General features: G+C 39.6%; 2 protein-coding genes across 2 annotated transcripts in view; both read left to right on the top strand.

Annotated features, from left to right (window-relative positions):
* The first annotated feature begins 3,377 nt into the window (after positions 1 to 3,377).
* rpf2 (ribosome production factor 2 homolog) lies at positions 3,378 to 13,715 on the top strand. The gene is made up of 10 exons (XM_073492606.1): positions 3,378 to 3,480; positions 6,108 to 6,240; positions 6,934 to 6,971; positions 7,766 to 7,805; positions 7,912 to 7,993; positions 8,476 to 8,552; positions 11,619 to 11,718; positions 11,834 to 11,936; positions 12,159 to 12,303; positions 13,173 to 13,715. The coding sequence occupies exons 1-10, from the start codon at positions 3,458 to 3,460 to the stop codon at positions 13,365 to 13,367; spliced, it is 936 nt and encodes a 311-aa protein (XP_073348707.1). The 5' UTR covers positions 3,378 to 3,457; the 3' UTR covers positions 13,368 to 13,715.
* A 2,045-nt stretch (positions 13,716 to 15,760) lies between these two features.
* slc16a10 (solute carrier family 16 member 10) overlaps positions 15,761 to 27,453 on the top strand; it is a 44,727-nt gene continuing 33,034 nt past the window's right edge. The window contains exon 1 of the mRNA XM_073493452.1: positions 15,761 to 16,145. Coding sequence (XP_073349553.1) covers positions 15,836 to 16,145 — 310 coding nt within the window. The 5' untranslated portion in view covers positions 15,761 to 15,835. The remainder of the gene's footprint in view (positions 16,146 to 27,453) is intronic.

Raw genomic sequence — 27,453 nt, 5'->3', positions numbered from 1 at the left:
AAGGAGCACTACGTAGTTTTGGGGAAGACTGATTTTTCATGTCTAAACAAACTAAACAAACTCTCTTTGATTTCATTACTGAATAAACAAACTGACCTTAAAGTGACAACGATGAACTTTCAGTTTTTGTTGATTCTAGCGCCCCCTTTAGACAAAACTGGTACGACACCAGCACCTGCTGTTATAAAGATCTTTGTTAGCCCGTGCCGGCAGCGTGTGCATTTGTTTTGGAAGTGAGTGACAGAGAGATCGCAGGATGGATCGTGATGAGGTAATGTATTTATATGTGATATATGTGATCGGACCCGAGCACAGGCATTAATAACTAAATAAAAATAGTCTGTTCGCTGATGGTCTTGTTTGCTGTTACAGGTCATTTACAATGATCAGAGGAATCAGAGACTGTTTAATCTACACTGAAATGTCACCTCAAAGGACAACACAGTTTTACTTTGTTTATATGTGGTGGACCCTGCCACCTTTAGCACCACCCTAGCCTCTAGCTTCTTCTTGGGACCTTATTTTCCTTTGAGAACAGCTTGTTTATTCAGTTATGGAAAAAATAAATATTTCTGAGTTTGTATTATTACCTCATTAGTATTATAAATATTTAAATTCTGAGTTTGAATTTTTTCTCCAAAACTGCATAGTGCCCCTTTAAGTACTCTATACACTGTTGGGTAGTTAACATTACAACATTTCATCTATAATTCTTCATACTTTGTAACCTGAGCATGTATTTTGTTATGAAACCTTGATCTTAAAATGAGTAATTGTAACTGTCAAACAAGTGTAGAGGATTGAAAAGTACAATCTGCAACTGAAATGTAGTGGAGAAAAGTACACAGTAGCATACAGTAAAATTATGGTACAGTTACCTCAAAATTGTACTTGAGTACAATGTTTGAGTGAATGTACTTTGTTACTTTCCACCACTGCCAATACTACTGGAGGTGGAGAGAAGAGCTCATCATCCAATCATCACTGCAGGGCAGGACATCTGTCACCTTACCAAAACACTAATGTTGGACTCACCATCCAACAGTTATCAGGACGTTTTGAGGAGAGGTCACCGCTCATCATAGAAAGACACTGTCCCACTGGGTTTTATTGTCATGTGCTAGAAGCTGCTACCACCTGATGGACAGTGAGTGTACTGACCTCTCCCACTGTGCAGAGCAGAGACACATACTGCTTTCAGTGAAATCTACATGTGTAGTGAGGGGCTCATTAAAAAACCTATTTCCACAATCACAACATTCACAGTTATTTCCACAGACACACGGAAATGAGGTGTCTACCAAAATGAAGAGAGAAAAGAAACAGCACAATCTGAGAGAAAGTACAAAGGCATAAATCAATATCTTAAACATGGAAATCTATGTCATCGTTGGGTTTCCATCTTATCCTTTCACTCATGCATTTATAAAACAAATAGACACGATCCATTTCTTTGAGAAAGCTGCAGATTTCATTTTTTTTCTGCTCATCAAATGATAGAGCTGAATCTCTTTCCCTAACACACTGAAGAGTGGAGCAGTTTTCATGTGACTAAACCTTGATGTGCAGATTGCACACATGACCCAAGAAATCTTTTATAGTGTACCACTGTATGATGTAGTTCAGTTTATGTCTAGATAAAACATATTGTTTTGGTAAGTAATCAAATGATTTAACTGTGTTCACACAGTGAAGTGATAAGGCTGTCATCCATTTATGTAGACCTATTCATTATGATCATGCATACAAAGATCAGATGACCTCAGGAATAGGTGATGTCAGTAAACTTAAAGTGTTTTTAGACTAACATTGTATTTAACACAGTCAATTCCACTAATAGCTCCACTTCTCCCTTTCTCCTGGACCGAGGAGGTGAGGGTGTGAAGCCTGCTCTGTCGACGGTGCATTCTGGACAAACATCTAGTTTAAATATTACAAATAAAAACACTATTTAATAAAACGTGTGTGCATGCATGTGTGAGTGTTTGCAACAGAGCTGAAAGTGTTGGATTTTATGATTTGAATTTTATGACCAGTAAACCAGCTGTTCTCAGAGGACAGTAAGGTCCCAGAACACTGTTTGAAGCTAGAAAGGTGGCAGGGTCCGCCACATATAAACAAAGTAACACAGTATGAAACTGCGTTGTCCTTTAAGGTCAGTTTGTTTATTCAGTCATGAAAAAAAAAGACAGTTTGTTTATTTAATAGTTTTTTTCTGTTAATTCTTTTTATTTCAAAAAGGAGGGCAGTAGACAGCGACTCTCAGTGACTGTACTGTATGCAGGTTTACAACATAACAGCTTTGATTTACAAAGTAACAAGTTTATGCAAAAATAAGTTAAAAGTAACAAAAATGGTAATAATGACAGTGACATTAATTAAACAGAAAGTATATGTAAACACACATTACATTACAAATGTAGAATACAACAAGGATGAATAAGAGAGTAAAATAACAAAATGAAATAGAAACAAGACAAGAATCAGGGGTTAGATTACTGACCCTCACTTGTTATATATATATATATGTTATGTCATAGACCACCCCCTAACACACAGACAGACACACACACACACTCACACACACACCCCTTCACAAACAGATGGAAAAGAGAAGGTAGAAACCAAACGACCATAGCTAACAGGCAGGTACGTACTCGGATCAATCGGAAGGCAAACACTGAAGTGGGTTATAACGGGCTGCCATATGTGAAAACATGTCTCCCTTGCCCCCCTCATTGTAAACTTTATCTTCTCAAGTTTGAGAGAAAAAACATGACCTCTCCAAGCCACTGAGAAAAAGGACTCCTGTGTAGCAGTTAGAGCAAGTGTTTCATTAGGGATACCAAAACATGCTATCAGTGGACATGGTTGCAAATTGAAGTCAAGTGCTGTGGACACAGTTTTAAAAGATCCATCCCAATAGGTATGTAATTCTGGACATAAGAAAAACATATGGCTTACATTGCTGGGAGTGTTATGACATCTACTTCATTTGTCTCCAACATCTGGATATATTGCTGAAAGCCTAGATTTGGAAAGATGAGCCCTATGCAATAGCCTAAGTTGTAGGAGGCTTCCCCCAAAACTACATAGTGCACATTCAATTATTACAAATTTAGCCTCAAACAATATATAAACATGTGCTCATAACTTGGCAGTCTGGCCTTCCTCCTCATCCCTGGACGTGAGCAGACCCTGTTGTCTCGACCTGCTCGGCTTCAGGACAACGTTTCAACCTCTGTGGTATTTTAGCCTGTAGCTCCCCTAGTGGACAGTCTGTGTTGTGAAGTTTTGACACTAGATGGCGGCAGTTTACCTGAAGCAGGATATTAACCACCACACAACCGAAGAAGAAGAAAAGGACCAATGTTGTCTTCCGGTGCTAAACTTCACGTGTTAAGATCTGCAACGTGAGTCCTCCTGTTTCTGTCAGGGACACGAATAAAGACACAAAATGACGCAGTTAGACGGTGTGGTGTAAGTTTGATCATTCATTTTTAATGGCTCACTGTGTTTATGTGTCCATTTTTATTGTATACTCAATAAGCTTGTGTAGTGTTCGTGAAACCAACTTTGTTAAGACTGCTAACGTTAGCCTAGCATAACGTTTGTCAGCTAACATTTATTAGCTGAATGTTTAGACAGAAATTCGTGTTGTATGTAGAATATTTTCGATGGTCATAAGTCTTAAGCTATGTAGTCCAGGGTTTCCGGTACATGTAATTGATCGTGGCGCACCGCCACGGCAAAATAAAAGCCGCCACACCTTCAGAATGATGATTTTTTTTTTTTTTTTAATGTTAAAACAATGTAAAGCAGGTTTTCCACTAGAGGTTGCACAGACTAGTCCCCTGCTCCACAATGACGTTTTGAGCTTGACGTCGACTAGTCGCTGATCATGTAACAGTAGGCTACAAGAGTAGCGGCTTGAAACAACAGCTGAGTGCGCTGAATGAAAAAAATACGAGCGCAGTCAAGCTGGATAGAACGAGCGCGTACCAGACAGGAAGTCGGGCACAGAAAAGGCGAGAGAATCCGGTCAATTTTCAAAATAAAATAAATGATGATTAAGTTTGCTTGTCCGTCTATAAGTATTTGTCAGTTGCGTCTGCACACAAGACACATCCATAGGCTACATACAGCGCTAGAGACAGACCTGTGTTTGGAAAACCGAGCAGATACAGACGGGTTGATGTTTGACCGGCGCGGAGAGAGAGAGCAGGAGAAACTGCTGCTTCCGCGGGCAGTGTGTCCGGGCTGCCGGCAATTAAAAAAAACAAAAAAAAAACTCCGCTCATATCGACAGCTTTACGTCGCGCACAACAACAACAGCAGCAACCAACCAGGAAAAACTAAAACTGTGAGTGAAACTGTGACTGAGCAGGACTGTGATGGTGACGAGGCCTGTGTGTCGTTTTCCTCCCTAATTGTTTAATGAACAGTAGCTACAGTATTTTCTTTTGCACCTGTAGGCTATATGTTACAAAAAAACAAACTGATTTACAGCTTGTTGTTTATAAAGCTGCTGTACTGTGGACTCATTTCTGTGCATGAGCTGTCAGTCAGTGAAACAGATTGTTGCAGAGCATTTCCCTCCTCCTGGGATTTTAGTTATGATGGGAAAAATATGAATGATGTCATCAGCGACTAGTCGACGATCCGGTCGCGCGCACCCCCCCCCCCGTCGATCAGCCCACCCTCGCCGCCACTCTTTAAAAAAATCCTGGCGGAAACACTGTAGTCGGTGTAAATCATTTAATGCCAAACTAGTGTTGAGCTGTAGGTTAACTTGTGGTCTCACACACAGCCTGTATGTTAACGTGTGGTTGTCAGTGATGGATCAATAAAAAGCTGTCTGGTTATTAATTCAGAGTTTGTCTCATAACTGCTGGTCAGACTGAAATACCAGCTAGAAGAAGAGAGTACAGTCATTTTATGATAAACATGCGTTAGAGATGGATGTTACTCTGGCTAATACGTGCCTCTGTATTACTGCTGATATTTAAAGTCAAGGCAGTGTAGTGATAATTCATGGTAAGTGATAAAAACACGGGCGGTGTGTCGAAGTAAAAGCTCTTCCCCTGCAGCCAAAGTATGTTGCTAGTAGCAACTACTACAACTACTACACAATGGAAGGAGCTGTAATCAATTTAAGTGATATTATATCCTTATCAAGCCAACAGCTCAGTGAATGGTCATCTGATATAATCATGTACCATATATGTGTATTTGATTTGAGGGATGGGGTGCACTCTTGTATTGGAGTACCAGATTACATTTTAGCATACAAGAGAAGGATGTTTGCCCTTATTTTATTAGTTTAGTAAAGGACAGATATCAGTGTTGAGACACCATCATGGGACTGTTGTTTCCCTTCATCATGCTCATTTGACTCCAGATAGGTATGAGATTAAAAACTCATTTAAATATGGGTAATGTTGACTTCTTTTTAATGGAAGTCATTGTTGCTTTTTGACATATAAATGAAGATATTCCCAAGTTACTTAATGTTAGTATCTCCCATTTTGCCCAAGTTTTTCTCAGTTGTCAAGCTGTAATATTTCTCATCATGGCTCTATAAAAGACAACTAATGATCAAAATGAGGATACTTATGTGCATGTCTGCCAGTTCTTGCGGCAACATTGTACTTTCTCTCCAGCACAATATACACTTAGAGTTTTGTATTTAATTTCTAACTTAGCAAAGGATAGAAATCAGTCAGGGTTATCAAGTTAAAGGAGGATAAACACGTTTTTGCGCTGGTTGTCATTGTAGCTCAGTATGAACAGACTGTCAAACTGGTGAGATTGTCAGTTTGTATAGTACAGGGACCAACAATAGCCCGCAATATTAAAGACTAAATAATTAAAAAGCTACTAAGAATCAATTCCATGTGTAAAACTCATTTCTTACTTTAAGATTTTTTAAGGCATTTTTGCCTTTATTTTACAGCAGAGGGAGGTAATAGGGGAGAGAGAGAGATGAATGAGGTGAAGTTGAGGCAGTCATTCGACTACCAAGGTGCTCATTTCTGTTTGAAACCTGTCATATGTTGTGACTCTGACAGCCTCGTGTTCGGCTGATTGTCATTTTCTCTCTTCAGAAAACCAAAGACAAAGCGCTCCAAGCGCTTCTTGGAGAGCAGAGCGCCCAAGCTGATTGAGGATGTGAAGACTGCCATGATTATGAAAGGAGGGAACACCAGTCAAACCGTCACACAGGCCCTTAAGGACATAGTAAGTAGTGTGATGATGAACTCATTTAAAAAAGACCTTTAAGACACAAGTTATTTCACACGGACTGTCATGAAGGTTCAGTAATCCTCTGTCAGTCTCCAGATGCTAAGCTAGCAAACAACTTTTCAACAATCTCATTCAGTCTGAATCCCAGTATCAAACCTAAAGTCTAAAACAAAGATAACATTGAGGTTTGTCACGTCAGTTGTCCATTCTCACTGTCTTTTTAATTGCTACTTCCTGCTTCAATCTACAGGTTGACCTCAGTGTGATATGGGACCTGGTTAGCAAAGCTGAGAAGTCAAACATGTTGAAAACTTACGCAGATATTATAAATTATGTATCTTGTTGAAAGAGCCTGTTTAAGATTTGTGCTTTTTTTGGCTGCTTTCTTTGTTCAAAAAGCTGTTTCCAGCAACGCCTGCTGTTCATAATCTCTACAAAAGAGGTGATTCATTGGATGCGATTGATACTTGTTGTTGTATTAGCAAAAACTACATGAAAGATTTTGTGGTTGTGAAATAATGGAAAAGGACTGTTTGTGGTCTCATGTATGCAGGCTGGGGTTAGAGCAAATCTGGGTTTATTCACACAGATGATCAGAGTGATGCACATTTGTGATTTATCTTAAATGAAAAATCTGGACTCACTAGAAGAATTATGGATTCAAACAAGAAATCTTTTTTTCTGCAGTATGCATTGAAGAAGCCCAGTGCTGTGCTGTACAAGAAGTAAGTGTTTTTTCTGTTATTTAAATGTACTAACAGAATACATGTAACTGGGCAAAATATTATATATTTTAATTTTCAAATAATATACTAGTTAATTAATCCCAATTAGAAATAGAATCACAGCATTTTAAATGAACTTCTATTTATTTCCAGTGCTTATATTTTTTCTCCTTTGTAACACTTAAAGAATTTAGTTAACAGCAGATTCAGATAATATTGAAAAGAAAATGGCGATTTCTGGTGTTTTCTTAGGTCATATTGGAGATCTTAGACTATAGGAGTATTAACACTAGCTATGGTTACATAAACAATATTTACATGTTTACATGTGTACACTAAAGCCGGTGATCTGAGTATGTGCGTTTACATTCCCCAAAGCATTTAATCATAATGTCTGCTGATCCTTTACACCGCCACTTTCAATCTGATTAAAAATTCCTTCAGATTGAGCCAGTCTCTTCCAATTGAGGTGGTTACATGAGGCATTTTTATTCTGATTGGGCTATTATTCTGATGACTAGTGGAATATTAGAGTCCATGCAAGCAGCTAGTGTCTGATGAAAAAGGATTTGGATATGTTCTGACTCACAGCGAGGAATACCGATAAATCCTGTAGATTCATTGCTGAAGTAAGCTGATCAAATTAGATGTGAGTCCAAAGATGAATTTGAAATTAATTTAGTTACACTAATTTATCTTCAGTGTGAAGTGAAAAGTAGCAGTCAGTATGGCACATTATCTGTGAGTGTTACATGAGCTGTCTGCAGTGTGTGAATTCTGTCTCTGTCGACCAGGAAGAACATAACGCGGCCGTTTGAGGACTCAACATCACTGGTAAGTGTACAAGAAAAAACATAGGACACCCCAAATGCTTTATTGCAATCAAATGTCCGGACATTATTTTCCAGTTCGATTGCTCATCATTTAAACTCTTTGTCAGGAATTCTTCTCCAAGAAGACTGACAGCTCCCTGTTTCTGTTCGGCTCCCACAACAAGAAACGGCCCAACAACCTTATATTCGGTAAATTCTCTTCTATTCTCTCACTATCTCTCCACATCACTCACTCAGTTTGACACATACATTAAGAGAATTATTGTGTCATGGAATATACAGTGTATAATCTTCATTAGAAAAAACTTCTCTTGATAGACTTATAGAGTTATAATTGCATGTTCTCTTACTGTAGTGGGGATGTTTGTTTTACCCACAATTTCTACATGTTGTGTTGTAATGGGGACTCATCTCCTGCTGATTGTCAGTGGTCTTATCAGCTCACATGGTGCCCATTATCAGCCTACTGTCCCCATAATCTTAGCAAACACTAACCATTTGACCTCCATTAGAAATATTGCTGCCTGTAATTGAATGTGAAATATTCAGGATGGTGTGTTAACTGATCAGGCTTTCTTACCTAAGCTTCATCCTTTTAAGTTAATCAAATCAGTTTTGAGGGACCGCATGCCAAATGATGTGTGTGACTGTTTCCTTTGCTTTGTTTGCAGGTCGTCTGTTTGACTTTCACGTGCTCGACATGATTGAACTTGGAATTGAGAAGTACATCTCTCTGAGTGAAGTTAAGGTAATGGTTGCAGTCATTCACCTAACATCTGTGTTGTCTGATGAGGGAAATTGGATTTGCAGTCTTGTTGAGGAACTGTAATAGCCCAGTTAATTATAATGAGAGAAGGGATGATTATCTTCATAGCTCCGAAGTCAAATCAAATAAAACCCCTCTCTGCCCCCCCATGGTTTTATTTAATCTACCATTAAGCAGCTATGATTTTACAATGGTTGCCATCAGTTTGGTATAGAACCAATCACAATGTTTGATTACAATAACTTCTGTGGAGAAAACCCCTGTGTCACGCACCAGCATACATACAATTTAATTTTCTTTTGTCATGATGTGTGTTTACATGTCATTCATCCATCTCATTAATTACAACACTTTAACTAACGGTGTACCCAAAACCAGCAGTTAGTCTGTGATGCCACTGTTATGTAGATATCAAAGATGCTAGCAAAGTAGCACAGAACATTAAAAAGCAGAAAGGTCAGATAGATCGGACCACTGTGTTTAGCTATATTTCTTTAATGTTACAGTTATGGCTGAAAGTGAAAGTGAGGTAACAGTGATCTGGTCCAGTGATCTATACCTCCTGATTTTAAGCCTTGTTTAAACAAAGAGTCTTAGGGCGGATTTTACTTTAAAAGAATAGTGCAACATATTGGAAATTTGTCCATTTGCTTGCTTATCATCTTCATGTCTGTGCATGAAGTAGCAAGCTGGAGTCAGAAAACTGACTAGTTTAGAATGAAGACCAGAAGCAAGGGGAACGTTTAGACCCTGTCCAAAATTCATGAATATGCCTAGCAAAACCTCTTAAAGCTCACTGAATTATACACATTTGTACACAAAACAGACAGTATGTGATTTTATGATGAGGTATGTCCTGGGACCTTTTTACAGCACCTCTGTGCAGCATCTGTGGCTGTAGTGTGGGTCATCAGGTACAGTCTGTTTGGACAGACTTTGGTTCTGGGTTCTGTACAAACATGATTCTACCAAACCTGGCAACCTTAATATTGAGCGAGGACTTTGGAAAGCTGTGCAGAGTCACTGCAGACCAACATGAAATAGTTCAGCACAGAACTCCTCAAATCCCAAATGTTTTCACATGTGTTTGTGTCCGGTTGGACCAAATGAGAGGCGAGTAAATTACTAAGCCTTAGTTTAGGAGGAGCATTTTTTTCACTTTGGACTCTGCTTACAGTCTTTATGCTAAGCTAGGCTAGGTTAACCACATCCTGTCATGAGACAAAGTGTGATCTTCATCTTCTCTTCTCACTCCCTCTAAATAAATAAGAATATTCCCCAAAAGGTTGAACCATTCTTTTAATTTGACTTTATATGAATAAGATATAATGAATATAAATATAATCTGTTGTTCAGAGTTTAAGTGTGGTGGTGGGAAGTTAGAGGTACACCCTCTTACCCCTAAATTCCACCAGATCTGTGTTCGGTCAGTCTCCGATCCACCACAGCAGCAGAGCTGATAGGTTTCACTCTAGTCTATGTGGTAACTTCCACTGGCTCTGCTGTGTTGCGTATCTGCTCCATTGCAGCTCTGGCAGTCCGGACCCTTCTGGAGCAGATACACAGGGCTTCTATTTCTGCCGGATGCTGGAGCACGGCGAAGCAATTCAGCCGAATTCAGCATAACATAACATCCGGTAAATTTTCAGAATAAAACACTCTGTGTTGACGCCAGCAGAAAAATCTCAAAAAAGAGACAAATCCACCCTCCAATCCTTCGGTTGGGAACACTAACCTTTTGTCTGTTTGTTGTTGTGTTTATAACACACACGTATAACTGCGGTCACGTGATTCTGTAATTATCGCGGGAACTCCTCAGCACTGCCGGACAGCTCCAGCTGTCCGGCAGTGCTGCGCCATGCTGCACTCAAAACGGAGCTGCTGGGGGTTGATGGACGACGGAGCAAAACCGTAGCGGAGCCGTTCCGCAACGTACATGCAACCAGTGGAATCCTGCCCTTACCCTGTCACTGCCAGCTCAGTGTGGGGTAGGTTTCACCTTTTACTGTTCAGGCAGAAAAATGGTTTAAAAAACATCTGAATAAGAACATTATCTCATCCATTTGAATGGTATAGACCACACGGACACAGTTGATATAGGACCATGAATTGGGAACAGAAAGCAAGTACTTACAGCTAATAAACAACACACAATGTGGTCAACCAGGAAACTTATATTTAACACTATGCCAGCAGCCATAATACAAGTTCACAGATCAGATAACATGTCCTCAAGTTCAAATACACTAAACCAACACAACAGTCTGATCTGTAGTGTTATCATGACAACCAAACCAGCTTGTCTTAACTTTGTGTAAAATAGTTTTTTCACTCAGCATCTGTCGGCTGAACCTGCAGTCCTGTTTGCCAGAATAGAAAATGGTATAAAGTGACTTTATTCATACTTGAGACAAACAAACCCCAAGGAAGAGCGCCAGGCTTTGAAGCCAGTTTTTGTAGTGGCCACACCATGTAATTACAACATCACGTGAGGCGCTGTGGCCCAAAAAGACTTTTTCCCATAAGTTTACATAGTGAAAGATGCATCTGTGAAACGGTGGATAATTTTTTTGAGCAACACAACCCCCGCAGAATGACTCCTTTCACCATCATAATTTGAGCCATTTGGTCCAATAAAATTTGGAAAGTCTAGAAGAGCCACACGATTAAATCATTTTATCCCCATTCAAGTTAGCCGGGCACTAAACTGAAAGTTTGCCAGCTCGGCCAGTGGAAGTCTCCAGTGCGCACGCTCTAAGGGCCACACCATCTGGAAGCTCTGGGTGTTTTCATACCCGGGAAGTCCAGCGTTTTGGCTTTAAAACACCACTGAGCAGCTTTCATAGGAATGAACGGGGCTCCGCCTCCAACGCTGTGTCCAAATTCAATATAACATCCTTGACTGGAGAAAGGAAAAACCACATTGTTGTCATGGGGTGAACCACTCTTGAAATATGTTTTGTCTGCCCTTTTCTTCCAGTGATTGAGGGAACACAGGTAAAACCCCACAGTCTCCTACAATTGATTTTTTGTGTTCTTCTGTTGCAGGCCAGCAAATGTCCTGAAGGGACCAAACCAATGCTTGTGTTTGCAGGGGAGGCTTTTGATACAGACAATGAACACAAACGTCTGAAAAGTCTGCTCATAGGTATATACTAGTTACTGTATATTCACAGAATGTGTTTCTAGATTTCGTTGAGGAGGAAATGTTGTTTTCTTGTTCTACTTCTCACATCAGTCCATTTCTGTGACCCACCTTGCAGACTTCTTCAGAGGTCCCACTGTGTCTGCGGTGCGTCTGGCAGGTTTGGAACATGTTCTGCACTTCACTGCCCTGGATGGGAAAATCTACATGCGCAGCTACAGGTATAGAAATGAGAACTGGTTAAAAAAAAAATCATGTTTGCATCTAGTCAGCATAACAAACTTGTGTTCTGTGTGAAAAATAATTGAATCACAAAATTGAATCACAAATCCTCATGTTTGGAATTTAAGTCACTGTTGAATTTTGGTATACAACAGTCACTGTCATATTTTTTTCTCATCTAACATCCCCCACAACGATATGGATGTTATGTGTCACTGCAGGTCTCTGTTGAAGAAGTCAGGGTGCCGAACACCACGGATAGAGCTGGAAGAGATCGGGCCATCCTTCGACTTAGTCCTAAGAAGAACACATCTGGCTTCAGATGACTTGTACAAATTAGCTCACAGACAGCCAAAGGCTCTGAAGGTAAAGATTTCCTGGATAAGAATTCCTCAGCTTTCCTTTGATGGAAAATAGTAATTACATGAAAATGAGACGTGTAGGGAAAATGTGGGATCAATGATCTTAACAGGGGCTTAAGATTATTTTTTTTCCTGCTTAGTTCATTCACCTGTACATATAACTAAGCTTTTATTTTTAAACAATACTAAAAGTCTATTATAGGCACATTAATGGGCCCATTAGGCCAAACAAAATTGTTGGGTGGGTGAAAAGACAACTTGGCTGTTCTTAGATCCTGACCACTAGTGGACTGACAAAGGTAAAGTTTGTCCTGAGGGTGGCACCAGAGGACAGACAGTCTTATTTCCTAAATTTGACATTTACACAGTTGCCATTTTAGATCATCTAACACTCTCCATTGTCAGACTTGGCCCAGTAGTAATGAGTCTGTGCTGTACTTATCAGTGCTTTAAGTTGATGCTAACATTAAAACTACAACTGACAGACAGAATGATGGACTGAGTGACTGATGAAACGTCCAACATTGTCACATGGCTAACAGCATAGGAAAATGCCAACCCCACACACACCACTGTCTAAAAAAATATAGAAATATAACAGGCATTATCCCCAAAATTACAATTTAGGGAATGATAAATGTTTTGCAGAGAGATGTCAGCCGTAAGAAGTGGGGCCTGTGGTAAATTTGATGTATTGGTGGTACGAATTTATTGTGTCTTTGTCCGAGTTTAATGAAGGTCTATTGTTGAGTAAATCCTAAAAATGTCCCAAATGAACAAAGTATGACAAACAGCTTGCAAAAATAGCTCTCTGAGTAAAAGTGAATGTCACAAACTGACATGTCGTTAATGCTTCACCTTTCAACGTTACAGGCCAAGAAGAAGAAGAACATTTCCCATGATGCCTTTGGTACCAAGTTCGGCCGGGTACATATGCAGAAGCAGGATCTGTCCAAGCTGCGCACACGTAAGATGAAGGGCCTGAGGAAGAGAAGGGGAAATGTGGTTGCTGAAGAACAGGATGGACAGGCACCCAAAGTGGCCAAAGTAGCTGAGCATGCAGAATAAAGTCAAGTACCTACCAGTGTCCATTCCATTGATGCTGGACATAAGACTGACCATATGCTTATCATTGCCTGCTTTTACTGCTAGTGATGGACGTGTGAGCAGCTGCCAGGCAAACAGGATGCTATTGTTTAGTTTTTCCTTTTTTTCTCCATGTGACGCTCAGAGGGTTTTGTCTCAGATCTCTGGTTAAACCACACAAGCATCAGAACACGTTAAAAGTCCAACAAATGTTTTGTATTATTTACAGTTGTAGAGGAAGTCTTGACGGTTTCTTCTGTAAGTTGAATTATGTAAAAAAATGAATTTCATTGGATGCACTCACTTTAAAGGAAATAAAATGGTGTGTAACTATGTTGGGCTGATTGAGCTTTCATTTTTAGATTTTCACTTCCTGTGTTCACTGTATCCTTATTACTTTAGTTTTAGCCTATGATCATTTCATATAGTGGGACTTAACTTCTTCTTCCTAAACAGTGTTTAAACTCATCAGTTTTGTGAATTACCACAGGGGGAATCACACATTTATAGTTGAACCAGTCCTTCTCTCTAGCTAAATCATAGTAAACAATCATTTAAGTAACACAAAGGTTCACTGCTCTGTTAGTTATGATGTGCTGTGTTTGTAGGGTTAACAATGACTACAAATGACTGCTTTGACTGCAAAGGGAGGAGATCAGGTGGCAGATGACTGCTGTTGTTACAATGATTATTGAATGTAGCTTTGTGAACTCAACCTTTAAAAGCACGTTTGGGATCAGTAGAAAGAGGTCATGTTCATAAGTTAATAATTAAAGCTAGATGTAACTACATTTGAACTGTAGTGAAATCTGAAATCAAGTCCATCTTCAATTCTTTAAACGATAGAAGACAATAGATCATATAGAGATGTTGTCAAAGTTACCTACTTTAAAGGAAATTATAAGCTTAAATGCTGTAAATCAGTGTTTTTTGTTTTGTTTTTTTAAAATCTAAGTCATAACACTGAAGCACCACAAGAGTTTGCTGTTTGACAGCAGAATACACAAACTAACAGAACACAGTCTATTCCATTAGTTTATTGCTTACCATCAGAGAACTGTAATGACACTACCTACAGGAAAATACAATATATGTATGTATGTATATATATATATATATACATATATATATATATATATATATATACATATATATATATATATATATATATATATATATATATATATATATATATATATATACATATACATATATATATATATATATATACATATACATATATATATATATATATATACATATACATATATATATATATATATATACATATACATATATATATATATATATATATATATATATATATATATATATATTTTAATTTATGAGTTAAGTCCAATTTACAGACTAGACTATGTGGGTGGTCAGATGCTCTTCATTCACAACAGAAAAGCCCTTTCTGGAGCATCACAGCTAAATAGTGTTGCAGTATTCTCTTAAACAACTGAAGTAGATAGGGACTTGTTTTTATAATGTAAAAAAAGAACCTAATAAAAACCCATAAAATGTCTTAATACAGCCCAGTGGGCATAGTCCAGGCCTCTAGAAGCCCTGAGATCTCTAACTGATTTGAAAAGATGTTAGCTCGTGCACCCACTTCAGACTGGGTGCATGCTAACGCTTTTAGCTTAGCAGCTTCAGTGAAGATTCTGTTTTAAAGATGGGTGTTGATTACACTGGACTAGCCCCCCCCCGCCCTTAAATCAGGTCTCCAGCTACTTCAGCTGTTTAGCAGAATGCTGCAACTCTGTTTTACTGTGAAGCTCCAGAAATGTTTTGTGGACTACGAGACTTCACCTGACTTTCATCAGCATGGAGGGAGGAGATGATGACTGAATTTTCAGTTTTGTGTGAACTTATCCTTTAAACACTGCTCACTGTACAGATCCGTCTGTCCTTGTCCTTGTGCTTGTGCTTGTGCTTGTGCTTGCCTTGCAGTGTGTCTATTTTTAGCAGCTGGACAGTGAAGTGAAAGCTCTCACAACAACACCGCGGAGCTGCAGAAGGGCTGAACATGAAGACTGCTTACATGAGTTAGCTTTTTCTTACTAGTTGCGCAAACCTACATGTTAAAGCGATATTTAGTCTGTACTATAATACGTGGTCGTCACGGGTAAATGACAGCGACCAATCAGCTGCAGGATTCCCCGGAGTCCCGCCCCTCCGCTCTCTATTTATAATATTGCAACAGCAGCTTTCTGACAATTACTGTAGGAACAGATGCTGAATGATCAAACCCACAGTTAACTTCAGCCTCACCTCAATGGACTGAGCCTCATCCTGAGCAGAGAGCTGTCACTAACTTCTGTCTGAATCCTCATCCTTCTGAAGCTGTCACTGCAGGCTGCATACCAGCAGATTTTAAACAGCACAGCTCGTTGTCCGCTCTGAATATAAACCTGACAGAAACAGTGACAGAAGGCAACAAGATGCTGGAAGGTAATACAGCAGGGAAGGATGAGCTGCCCGCCGGGGAGCCCGCCGGGGAGCCCGCCGAGGAGACGCGGCCGCAGGAGGAGAAGAAGGAGAACGGGGACAGCAAAGTGATCGTCCCCGCTACCGGACCGGAGGAGGTCGAGTTCGTGCACCCCGAGGGCGGCTGGGGATGGATAGTTATGCTGGCTGCCATGTGGTGTAACGGCTCGGTGTTCGGGATCCAGAACGCCTTCGGTATACTGTTCCTCTCCCTCCTGCGGGAGTTCGGCTCCGAGAACGATGAAGACCTCCGCTTCAGGACAGGTGAGTGAGTGAGGAGGAGCGGGGACACGGACCCCAACCTGAGGTGACGCATAGCTAGAGGTCGGACGTTTAAACTTCCTGTAAATGGCCTCAAATTAGCATGAAATAGAGTCATTTTAACGTCCGTTATGTCGCTCAGTTCCGTCGTGTTGTTCTGTCATGTATCGTGTCCAGGAGATGCGGTTCTAACGGTCACGTTGAGCTAACTCCTCTGAAGGTGTCCTCCGGTGCGACAGAGAATTAAAGTTGACGTTAACGGTGTTACTCCCGGACACATCGAGCTGTGAGGCGGGGAACCTTTGACCGACCCTCCGCACTCACATGCTACCAGTGTAAAGTCAGTGCTGTTGCCTAAATGTATGGCTTTTATTTATTTATATATATATTTTTTTTTTTTTAGTTAAAAAAAAAAAGTGTTTCCCATTTAGCCAGCTGTAAGTTGCTAACGTCAGCTAGCAAGAAATACGATTTCCTGCATGACAGAAATGAAACAAAAGCAACTGGAGGAAACTGACACAGCTCAGACAGAAGGGACGTGATGCTTTTTGGCGGCCAGGGAATGTCATGGCACTAAATGTGGTGGCAGTATTTTTTTAATGTGGTTATACTGGTTTCTGTCAGAAACTGTGTGTGTGTGTGTGTGTGTGTGTGTGTGTGTGTGTGTGTGTGTGTGTGTGTAAGTTAGCTGTACTTGCAGCATGCTTTCACTAACTGTCAGGAGACATTGGGAGACAGACAGAAATGTGTTGGGGTGTTTAAACTGTGAATGAACTGAGTGAAGTAATCCACCTTCTCATTGAGTAAACCATTCAACAGACAATATATGATGCATCTTGTGGTGCAACCCAGTCAATAAAAACAGTAGTGTGTAGGACCTTATCTTTCTATGTAAAGCCACACCTTGACTCATGAGTTTCCATGTTTCTCTATATTAACGTCTTTGAAAAGCTCATCAAGCGGTTAGTGCAGAGAGCAGACTGGAGGGTCAGAGTCAAGGAAAAAGGTCACATCCCTCCCCTTTCTTATGTGGGTGTGGCCGGGGTTGAGATAGCCCTAGACCATAAATAATGACCCGATGTTGTTCTGTGTTATTGCAACCACCTGTTGTTGGCGCTGCTGTTGGCAGATGAGTGTGTAAGAGTAGAACTTGTATGGAAACCCCTTTGCTGATCTGTCTAGAACCTAACAGTTCAAGAATACACTGTGTGTAGGCTAAAAGCTTTCTTAACATGATGAGAGAACTTAAAAGAGCAATCTATAAGATATGACCAGAATTTTAGTTTAAAGGGGCACTATGTAGTTTTGGAGAAGAAAGTCAAACTTAACATTTACAACATTAATGAGGTTCTAGTACAAACTCCTGTTCTCAGAGGAAAATAAGGTCCCAGAACTCTGTTTGAAGCTAGAAAGGTGGCAGGGTCCGCCACATATAAACAAAGTAAAACAGTATAAATAGTGTTGTCCTTTAAGGTTTGTTTATTCACTTTATTCAGTCATGACAATGAAGCGAGTTTGTTTTTTTAGTTTGTTTAGGCAGAAAGAAAATCAGTCAATGTAGATCTTTCTCTTCTGATTAAAATTTCTTCCCCAAAACTACAGAGTGCATCTTTAAAACATTGACATTGACATTAAGCTGCTAGAACAATCCTCAACTGCAGAAATTTTTAGCAACATAGAAGTTCTGTATTCATCCACTTGAGCTATGGTGGAGCAAAGCAAAAACCAAAGTAATACATTCAGAGTGCAAATGACTACAGTCATGATGCTAATGTGTCATTTCCCTTTACTTGTCTTGAAAATAAAACATTTTGTGATTCAGAGGAACTTGGAATTCAGGTGAGAACTTCAGTTTTAAGACAGACCAGATCATTTGATCATGACCTCCTGAACCTCACACAGATACATTATGTTATCCACATATTATGAGTCTACATCTACCAAAAGATTCCATACGAGTCCACTTTAACACAGATGACTGTTCGTCTTTAAACAAATGCAACTACTTTATTGCTGCTGCTGTTGTAGCTCTGTCTGACATGGATATATACTCTATACAGCTCAACCCAGTGCACGCACACGCCACCCATTGCCCTCCCCTACAGACCAGAGTTCACTGGCTCTCTGCCCTGATGAGTGATGTCTTGTCAGGCTGAGACAACTGGACGATGGCAATGTGGGGAGGGGAGATGGACTCAAGGCTCGCTTATGCAACTTCCACCAAGGGTTTAACTTCTTTTTCTGTTTTCACAAGTGATACCGAGGCACTGGGTGGAGATTTGCTTGTTAAACATAACTTTAGTCAACTGATAGTACTCTTGAATGATATGTAATTTAATATTGTGTGTGGATTTGTGTAGTAGCGGCTCAAGGTTTGAGCCTCAATAAACACTACTCTTTTAATGTAGTTTCGCAAACTTGCTTTTATTGATTTATGGAACTGTTGTGTGATTTTATGTGAGTCTCATGTGTGTGAATGTTTTTTTCTTGTTGTTTGAGCCCTAACCGAAGGTCATTTTCTGTCATTATGTGATAGACAATAAAGTTTCTTGGATGTTGAATCTTGAATTCAGGGCATTTATTTGGCTATTTCATATGCCTCTTATCCCTTAATAGGACTGTTTTAGTCCAGTAACCTAGATTGAGTGGTACTAACAAAAATAAGAAAAACACAAGTTAAGTAAAAAATAAAAAGATTCCAGTAAATGTAATAATTTAGGTAAGTAATTGGTAACGAGTGATGAAGAGTAGGGGTTCTACTGTGAACAGAACACACTGTGCCTTTTGGAGCTGGTTCAAATTCAGCATGTTATGTAATCATTAGGTCTCTCCAAACCTTTGAACCTGGTTCCTCTGGATTTGATCTGTCCCTGACAAAGTTGGTCGTGACTGCAATACTGTTGTGAGTTTCTAGGTAGTCAGAACTTGTCAAGTCACTCTGGTAGTTTACCAATGTGCTCCAAGATCAGGCTCAGTCAGGTTTGAGTCCAGAAGAGGTCCAAGGTTGGTTTGGAAAAGAAAAACGCCACGTTTCTGCTTATCTCGGCCTGAATGACTCATCTTACTCTTCACACAGCTGTGTCCAGGCCTCCAGGGCTCTGATGGACACCTGAACCTTTAACATCACACATATTGAACCAAGGAATTTGACTTTGTGTTGCTACATTCTGTCAAAAGTTGTCATTTCTGTGTGTTCCAGTAGGTTGTGTTCTGGGGCTGAGTCTTGAAATGATGCAGTTATGTAGCAGATGAGATAGCTGTATTTGTAGATACGATGACTCCTCATCTCACATTTTACATCCAATGCTAGTGTTCAGTTACAATGCATGAACAAGTGTGCCCCATAGTACGTAGCAAGGCACAAAGTGAGGATGTGGAGGTCAGGGTGGTGGATGGACATCTAGTGAGTGAAAATTTCATGTAGGAGACTAGAGTTATCGTCCTGTTGCAGACCTTTATACACTGCCTGGCCAAAAAACAGTCACCACCTGGATTTACCTCAGCAAATAGGTAAGAGCCTTCCATTGGATAGTTACTGCAGTGATTAATATGTTTCCCTAACTGATGCAGTGAGGAGCTTCTCATCTCTTAAACAACCATGTCAGAAGACATATCCTGTGCTCGTGGAAAAGATGTTACTCTGTTTCAGAAGGGTCAAATTATTGGCCTGCATCAAGCAAAGAAAACAGCTAAGGAGATGCTGACACTACTAAAATTGGGTTCAGAACTGTCTGACGCATTATTAAAACCTGGAAGGAGAGTGGTGAACTGTCATCTTCAAGGAAGAAATGTGGTCAGAAAGAAAATGTTGAATGATCGTGATCGGAGATCATTTAAACGTTTGGTGGAATCAAATCGTAAAAAAATCAACATTAGAAGTCACAGTTGTGTTTAATAGTGAAAGTAAGAGCATTTCCACACACACAATGAGAAGAGAACTCAAGGGATTGGGACTAAACAGCATTGTAGCCTCAAGAAAACCACTTATCAGTGAAGCTAGTCGGAAAAAAAGGCTTCAATGAAGTGGAAATGGAGGATGAAGTGATGCACCCATCATGCTTAGTACCTACTGTACAAGCCTGTGGGGGCAGTGTTATGACCTGGGGTTGATTCAGTTGGTCAGGTCTAGGTTCAGTAACGGTATGTGCCCAAAAAATGAGGTCAGCTGACTACCTGAATATACTGAATGACCAGGTTTTTCCATCAATGGATTTTTTTCTACCCTGATGGCACGGATATTCCAAGATGACAAGCCACGATTCATCAGGCTCAAACTGTGAAAGAGTGGTCCAGGGAGCATGAGACATCATTTTCATACTGGAGAAGACTTTACGCAGCAGCCTGTCTCTCCCGTCATCAATACAAGATCTTGGCGAAAAATGAATGCAACTCTGGATGGAAATAAATGTTGTGACATTGCATGAGCTAAAGGCTGTCCAACCAAATATTAGTGTGTGTGACTTATTTTTTGGCTGGGCAGTGTAGTTACTACAATCTTTATTAGTTTTATTTTTTTAGATTTGAGTTGTTTTTTCCCATAACCTTAATGTAGCTGCGGTGCACAGATATTAGGGCTGCAACCAACAATTATTTTCGTTGTTGATTATTTTCTTGATGAATCGATTTAATTTCTGTTTATTCCCCTTTCACTGCGTGTAAAGTGTGCTTCACCTCCTATCCTGTCACAGCGTGGGAATATTCTCACCTCTCACAGACGATGATTGAATCGAGGCTACTTGTTAAGAACGTAAGAACAACTGCTGCTGTGTGAACAACTTGTGCACTGTTCCTCCTCTTTGTGCTCTTATTCTGTAATCCGGTGTAAGAGCTGCAGCATTGCCAGCTGTCATCCAGTTGTCATCCCGCATCCCAACCTCTCACAGCCCTGCTGTCAGGGCTGTGTTTAGTCTGCAGTTGTATTCATCAAGGCAGAACGCCAAGGATTAACAGTCTTTGGGTTTGTAATTTTGGAGTTTCTTTATCATTCCACTTGCTGTATCATGGTTTCCTAGGACATGCCATCAGACGACAAAAAGTATTCTGTATTATGACATCACCACCATGGTATGAATTTCTGCATGTTGCTAGGACACCAGGATATTCTCAGCTGTCTGCCTGTGTTAAGTCTAGAATCTGCAGCTGGAGTGGAGGCCCTGCCCTGACAGTGAAGATGTTCAGTTTAGTTCACTTTAAATGTTACGATGTAAAGGCTCAGGTTTAAATTTAGTCTCGCTTTCTTGGTTCTCTGATGACAGTAACAGTGCATTTCCTTCTATGCACGACTCCACCTCCTGACATGAGCGCAAATTGATCTGCGTGTTTTTCCTGAGCCTGTTTGCCTGTTCCCAGAGAGAATGTGAAGTGCTGCTTCACCCAAGATGACCACACTCTACAGCAGGTCTTCCTGTCGTGAGAGGAGTGGAAACGGGCAGTATTGGCCTGTTGACTAGTTTTTAAGTTGGACCTTGGTGGAAGGAGGCGGTAGGAGGGGCCAGTCGCCTTGACAGGCAGGATGAGAGGTCAGACAGAGTTGATAAACATCATGAATCATTCTAATGGGATCTCCTTCCTTCCGACATTGGTATTTCTGTCTCAGTGCGATCAGGAGGAAAACAGAGGTTTTAACTTACAGAAGTGAATGAGACTATAATGAACTCCAGTGGATACTTGCTGTAATTAGTGCTGTATGGACTGCAGAGTAATTTAATTACCTTTGTGTGCTCTCTTACTGATGATTAGGGATGAATTATAGCTGGACAAATAATTTGATCTCACTTTCATCTCTCTTAATGAAGACTGCAACTTACAATTATTTTCATTGTCAGTTATTATTAATTTTCTCTATTAATAGATTAGTTGTTTGGTCTATAAAATAACAAATGGTGAAAAATATCAACCAGTGTTTCCCAAAACCCAAGATGGCGTCCTCAAATGTCTTGTGTTGTCAACAACCTGAAGATAACCAGTCTCATAGAGGAGGAAAGAAACCAGAAAATATTCACATTTATAAAGCTGGAATCTGAGAATTTGGACATCTTTTTTCTTAACTCAAACCTGTAACCAATTATTAAAATAGTTTGCAGCCCTGCTCATAATTATATACACGTTTGAGATGGATTTATACTTATAATATCCATGCTTATATATGGAAGTTTAGTTCTGTGAATATAAATTTCATCATTATCACTAATGTTCATTTTTTCAGGCGATTAGTTGAGTGTCAGATTATTAGTCGATAACAATTTTCTTAGTGGATGAATTGTAAGTCATTTATGAATGAAAAATGATTTCAGCTTCCTCATTGTAAGGATTTGCTACTTTTCTCTGTTTTACATTATCGTCAAGAAATTATCTGTAGGTTTTGGACAGTTGGTCAGATGAAGAAAGGCTATTTTAAGACATCACCTTTAGAGCCCGACCGATATATCGGTTATCTGATGTTATCGGCTGGTATTGACCTATCACAGATATATTGGTATCTATATATGCTGTCGATATTTGCCGTGTGAAAACCTTATGGTTTTAAAAAACACAGTGCAGAAAACGATGCTTGGAATAATTTATAATTACTACATTTCAAGTGAAGTTTCAATGATGTAATTTTAGACCATAAAGTTAAATAAGCTCAATAAGTTAAAAATAGACGTTTCTGCTGCTAGTGGACAAATGTTCTTGGAGACCAACTGAAGTTCAGTGGATGTGACTTTTACTTTAACAGGAGATTTAACATGCTTCCTCATTTCATAGTAGATGTTTAGGGCATGACGTCAGTATAAGGGGGTTGTTTTGGCACAAGTGAGACTTTATCTCAGACATGTATGGGACTGGCCCTTCTGTGCTTGAGATATGTCACTACTTTGTCCATAATTAGTGATATATTCAAAAGCCAAGGGGCTGCAATGTTCATTTGCTTGAAATGTTAGCAGAAATTATATCTACAGAACGATATGGCCTTAAAATATACAGTATACTGTATATCTTGATATTTCCAAACCTCCCAAAAGCTCTTCATGAACACTAGGACTGGGTGACAAAATCAAACGTCACAATATTTTGACCAAATACCTCGATACTGAAATTGCAACCATTTTGTAGGGATGACTATTGATGCTTTCACAAAATGTAAACACAATTTGAGTTTTGATAAATAATCATCAGTTGTGTGGACATAATGATTAAGTGGGTAAAGGCAAGTCTTAGAACAAGTAGAACAGTCATGTAAGTTCAGGAAATGACATCAGTGTACTGTAATGTAGCCTTTGAAAACAGGAAAAGACATATGTACACAGAGATGACAGATACATAGTCTCAAATCATGATAACAATACAATGTCTATATGTTGAACAGCTCTACTACAGAGTATAGAGTTGGCCTATTAAAAATTAAGCAGTGTTTAAGAGATGTGATTCAGTCTGACTGTGGTACAGTGGGCCATGAGTGAGGTGTAATATCCCTGTATATAATTATACCTCATGTTAGGATGAGTCAATTTGTTTTGGGGACAGTTCCATCTGGTTAAATTCTGCTTTATTTATCCCACATGGCTGTAATTTTAACAGAAGTGATGAAAATGTAACCTCGTGAAGACCCAGAGGAAACAAACCACAGAACATGGAGAGATAAGAAAATCACTAGCTGTTCATGTTCTGTTTTTTTTGCTCATGAAAGTGAAAGTTTCATACTTTGGTTCTTCATGGTGTCTGCACCTTACTGTTGAAACGAGCACACCCTTCATGTGGTGCTGTGGGACTGAAATGCAGCCAGTTACACTTCCAAAACCCATCTGAGCTTCCTGTGTTGTGAGACCCAGTGGAGGACATACCAATGCACATGTTGCAACATGCATCTCAAATGCAAACTCACATACTGTTAAAGCGGCAGACCTCCACATGAAACCAAGGATAAGGGATAATCTGGATTTGGGGAGTTGGTCTGAATTACCTACTTTTCCAGAATCATACCAACTGGTAGATATATGTTCAGTTTAGCTCAGTTGATGGATATCTACAGCCCCCCAAAAAGTTGTGTAGTATCTTATCTTATCTTATCTCAAAAGTTGAAGTATCTTATTTTTAAAGTTGTTAATTTAATATTCTATAAACTTCTTTATCCATAGTTGTTTAACTCAAACTAAAACAGAAGTCTTATGGATTTATCACAAATCATGCTTGCAGCCCCGCCTCTTAATGTCAGGTTTTCACTGAGCACAGAGATAATGCACACTGTTAGCAATGAAAGTGAAAACAGCCTTCTAGTGTCAAACTGCACATACACCATTCTACACAGTGAAGCTCAAACATTCAACTGGAGGAACAAGAAGAAAAACATGTTTAAGACTTTAATTTCCTGGTGATGGATGTGTTAAGGACAACACTTCTTGTGTCACAGCATGTCAATTTATGTTGGCGTTTGAAATTCCTTTAGGAATGAAAATCTCCTTTGAGTCCTGTTTTAATCAAATTAGTATGGCCTTGACTGACTGGGCTGTCGTTCGACTCCCGCTGAAAACACAATGAAAAATAATTTATGCCCATTCAGCTTACCTGTCAGGGAGAATGAATATGAATGTGACCCTGGATTACTTTCTGACCTGATGGCTATTTAGCTGTGACATTTCGTCAAGGGAAGCTGTGTAGTCAGATGATCCTAGCCTCCCAGTTTAGTTTAGTTCAGTTTATTAGGATCCCCATTAGCTGCCGCATTAGCCTCTTATATGTATTATTTTAACTGATTTACTTAATTACTGCCTGTAGTTTGTATGATTTAATCTTAATTCCCTGTTCTGATAAGGCAGTAAATCACTTCTTTGCAGCCCCCCAGAGCTCTTTTCATTAACAAACACTAAGCTGGTTGTGGCTGTAGATGGATTCTTTATCATTAAATATAAGGAGATTTAAACATTAAAAACATACTTGCTGTAAGGCACATTTTTGTCTCAGCAGGCTCTCTGCAGTGTTAGCTGGTTAGACCTACAGTGCTGTATCACATCGCTCAAACCAAAGACGGACCTGTATTTTGCACTGTATTTGCATTGTATTTTGTCTTTATGGCTAAATGTTTTTGAACGATAAAGTCTGCATCACAAGAAATCTAATAATGGACTAACTCATATGATTATAAATGATAAAAAACAGAGCAAATCCTCTTCTTAGCCTGTGTCCCAGTAAGAAAGGGGAAACAATAGAGATTTAACACTTTAAACACAGTTTAAACTATTTGTTATCAATTGGTGTTTTTAAAATAATATCTGGTATTAGGAAGTGCTGCAGCCTGCCTTTAAAAAGTCATGGAAAATTACTTTTCAGACAATTGAAAGGACCTTTTCTCAAACAGGACATATTCTGTACTACACAGGTTCACCATGACAGGCTGATAGACGTCATCAGCTCTCACATGGCAGCTGTTGTCTTCTCTAGCGCCAAAGATAATGATAAATCGTAATCAACCAATCAAAATGAGTAATGCTGGGGCGGGCAGGTCCAGCCCATTCACTGGCCTGGACTTTCAGGTCAGTGGCCTTCACATCTGCATAATAGGCTCTGTTTCTCTCCCTGTGGGAATGCCAGATGGGGTTAGTCCCGGGCCTGTTGCCATAAAAGCTGCTTACCTGTTGTCATTTGTCAGAGCAGCCAGAGACCTCTGGACCAAACAGGGACTTTAGAGTCTTTGGTTGTGCTGTTTTGATGAATCTGAAGTAACCTGAACTCATGACGTTCATGTCAATAACAAGAAGTCACCTGACCGTATTTTGGCTTAATATTATTTTCATTCAGTGTGAAAGGAACACATGGAGGGGAGACCGAAAGATGAAGCCAATGTTTTGTCCCTGGATGTGAAACTGACTCGCTGACTGTATGGATAAGTTGAAAATATTGTGTTAGTATCACTCTCTATGAGGGTCTGTCATGCTGAGTGTGAGGTAGCCAGGATATTTTGTTTCACTGCAGACTTCACTGCAGCTGGGCAGCTGATGTGCAAGTAACTGGTTGGAGTTTGACCTGCCTCTGCCAGCATTCAATGAAATGGAGTTTAAGTGCAGTAGCTTTAAATCTATCAACAAGAAATATGACCCTGACCTAGGCGTGTTTGTGCAGACTGGATATTAACTCTTCTTCATATTGACATGAGGGCATATACTTGTCTCCTTGTGGTGCTACTGGTACACTTTCTGTCACAAAGAATAAATCACAGTTTTTGATAATGAAACATTTTCATACAGTCTTTTTCCAGACCCTGACTCGTACCTGTAAGGCAGCCCTTCCCTTCAGGCAGAACCCATTGAAGCTTGATCAGATCAGAGAGGAATGACTCTCTGTGTGAGGCCTTCATCTCTATTTTCGCTGTTTATATAGTTGAACTTTGTATTTCCTCTGCCTGTCCTAATTCTTTTCACCTCAATGCAAAATGCCTTTGTTGGTTTAGCTAATCTAAAAAAACCAAATTATATGGAGTTTGTCAGTATTCAAACTTGCCCCCTCTATACTGCTGCCACTGCAATACTTTGCTAAGTATTTGTCATGCAGCAGCACAACATCTTGTTCACCTAAAACCTGTTTAAGGTTTTACATGACCATGTTAATGACTTAACCTTAAAAAGTAAAAAAAAAAAAAAAAAAAACATGTTAAATGGTATTCAAGAAAATTTTAAGTCACTGCTAAAAGCCCTGGACAATCAGATTCTTAAAGGAATAGTTTGACATACTGTTCATATCACTCTGCCTGAAGGTAACAAAATCTGCGTACTTGGATGTCTAAGGAACACAATCTGATATTGCCCTGTTGGTGTTGTTCTTGGAACATTGTAATTAATGTTGTTGCAGAACCATCACTGCAACTGACCAATCACGTTTTTGTAATATCATAGCTAGAAGAAGACCAGAAAAATATGCGGGAGAAGATATTCTTTCCAATGTTAAACATTGAGAAAGGGTCTACTTTCACCCGAACCACATTTTTACTTTAACGTAGCACCCCAGGTATCATCCTACCCTGTTTTCAAATTAGATGTTCATGTATGTCTCCTATTAAATTATGTAAGTGGTTGTTGGGTCAGAATGTAACATGCCTGTTTGTGTATATCATGCAGACTTGAATAGACTGGAGGAAGGAGCTCTCACAGCTGGCCTGCACGTGAAACTTAATTTAAATATAGTACTACGTGGATTGAATGACTCCAACAAACCTTGACAATTTGTGTGCACATGTCAATATTTGACAGGCCGTTTGATCTTAGGTGTGTGTAAGCTTGAGCCTCAGATTAGGTGAAGGTTGTCAAGAGATAAAGCCAAGAGCAGGTAAACATGTTGGAAG

The sequence above is a fragment of the Pagrus major genome, chromosome 22 (assembly GCF_040436345.1).
Source record: "Pagrus major chromosome 22, Pma_NU_1.0".
In the NCBI taxonomy this organism is placed as follows: domain Eukaryota; kingdom Metazoa; phylum Chordata; class Actinopteri; order Spariformes; family Sparidae; genus Pagrus; species Pagrus major.
This window is presented reverse-complemented; position numbering and strand designations above follow the sequence as displayed.

Bases quoted from the DNA above. Each gene is read 5' to 3' on its own strand.
- rpf2 (XM_073492606.1), top strand. From the start codon at position 3,458: ATGACGCAGTTAGACGGTGTGGT. The intron at 7,806-7,911 runs GTAAGTGTACAA...ACTCTTTGTCAG, and splicing joins TTGAGGACTCAACATCACTG to GAATTCTTCTCCAAGAAGAC. The intron at 12,304-13,172 runs GTAAAGATTTCC...TCAACGTTACAG, and splicing joins GACAGCCAAAGGCTCTGAAG to GCCAAGAAGAAGAAGAACAT.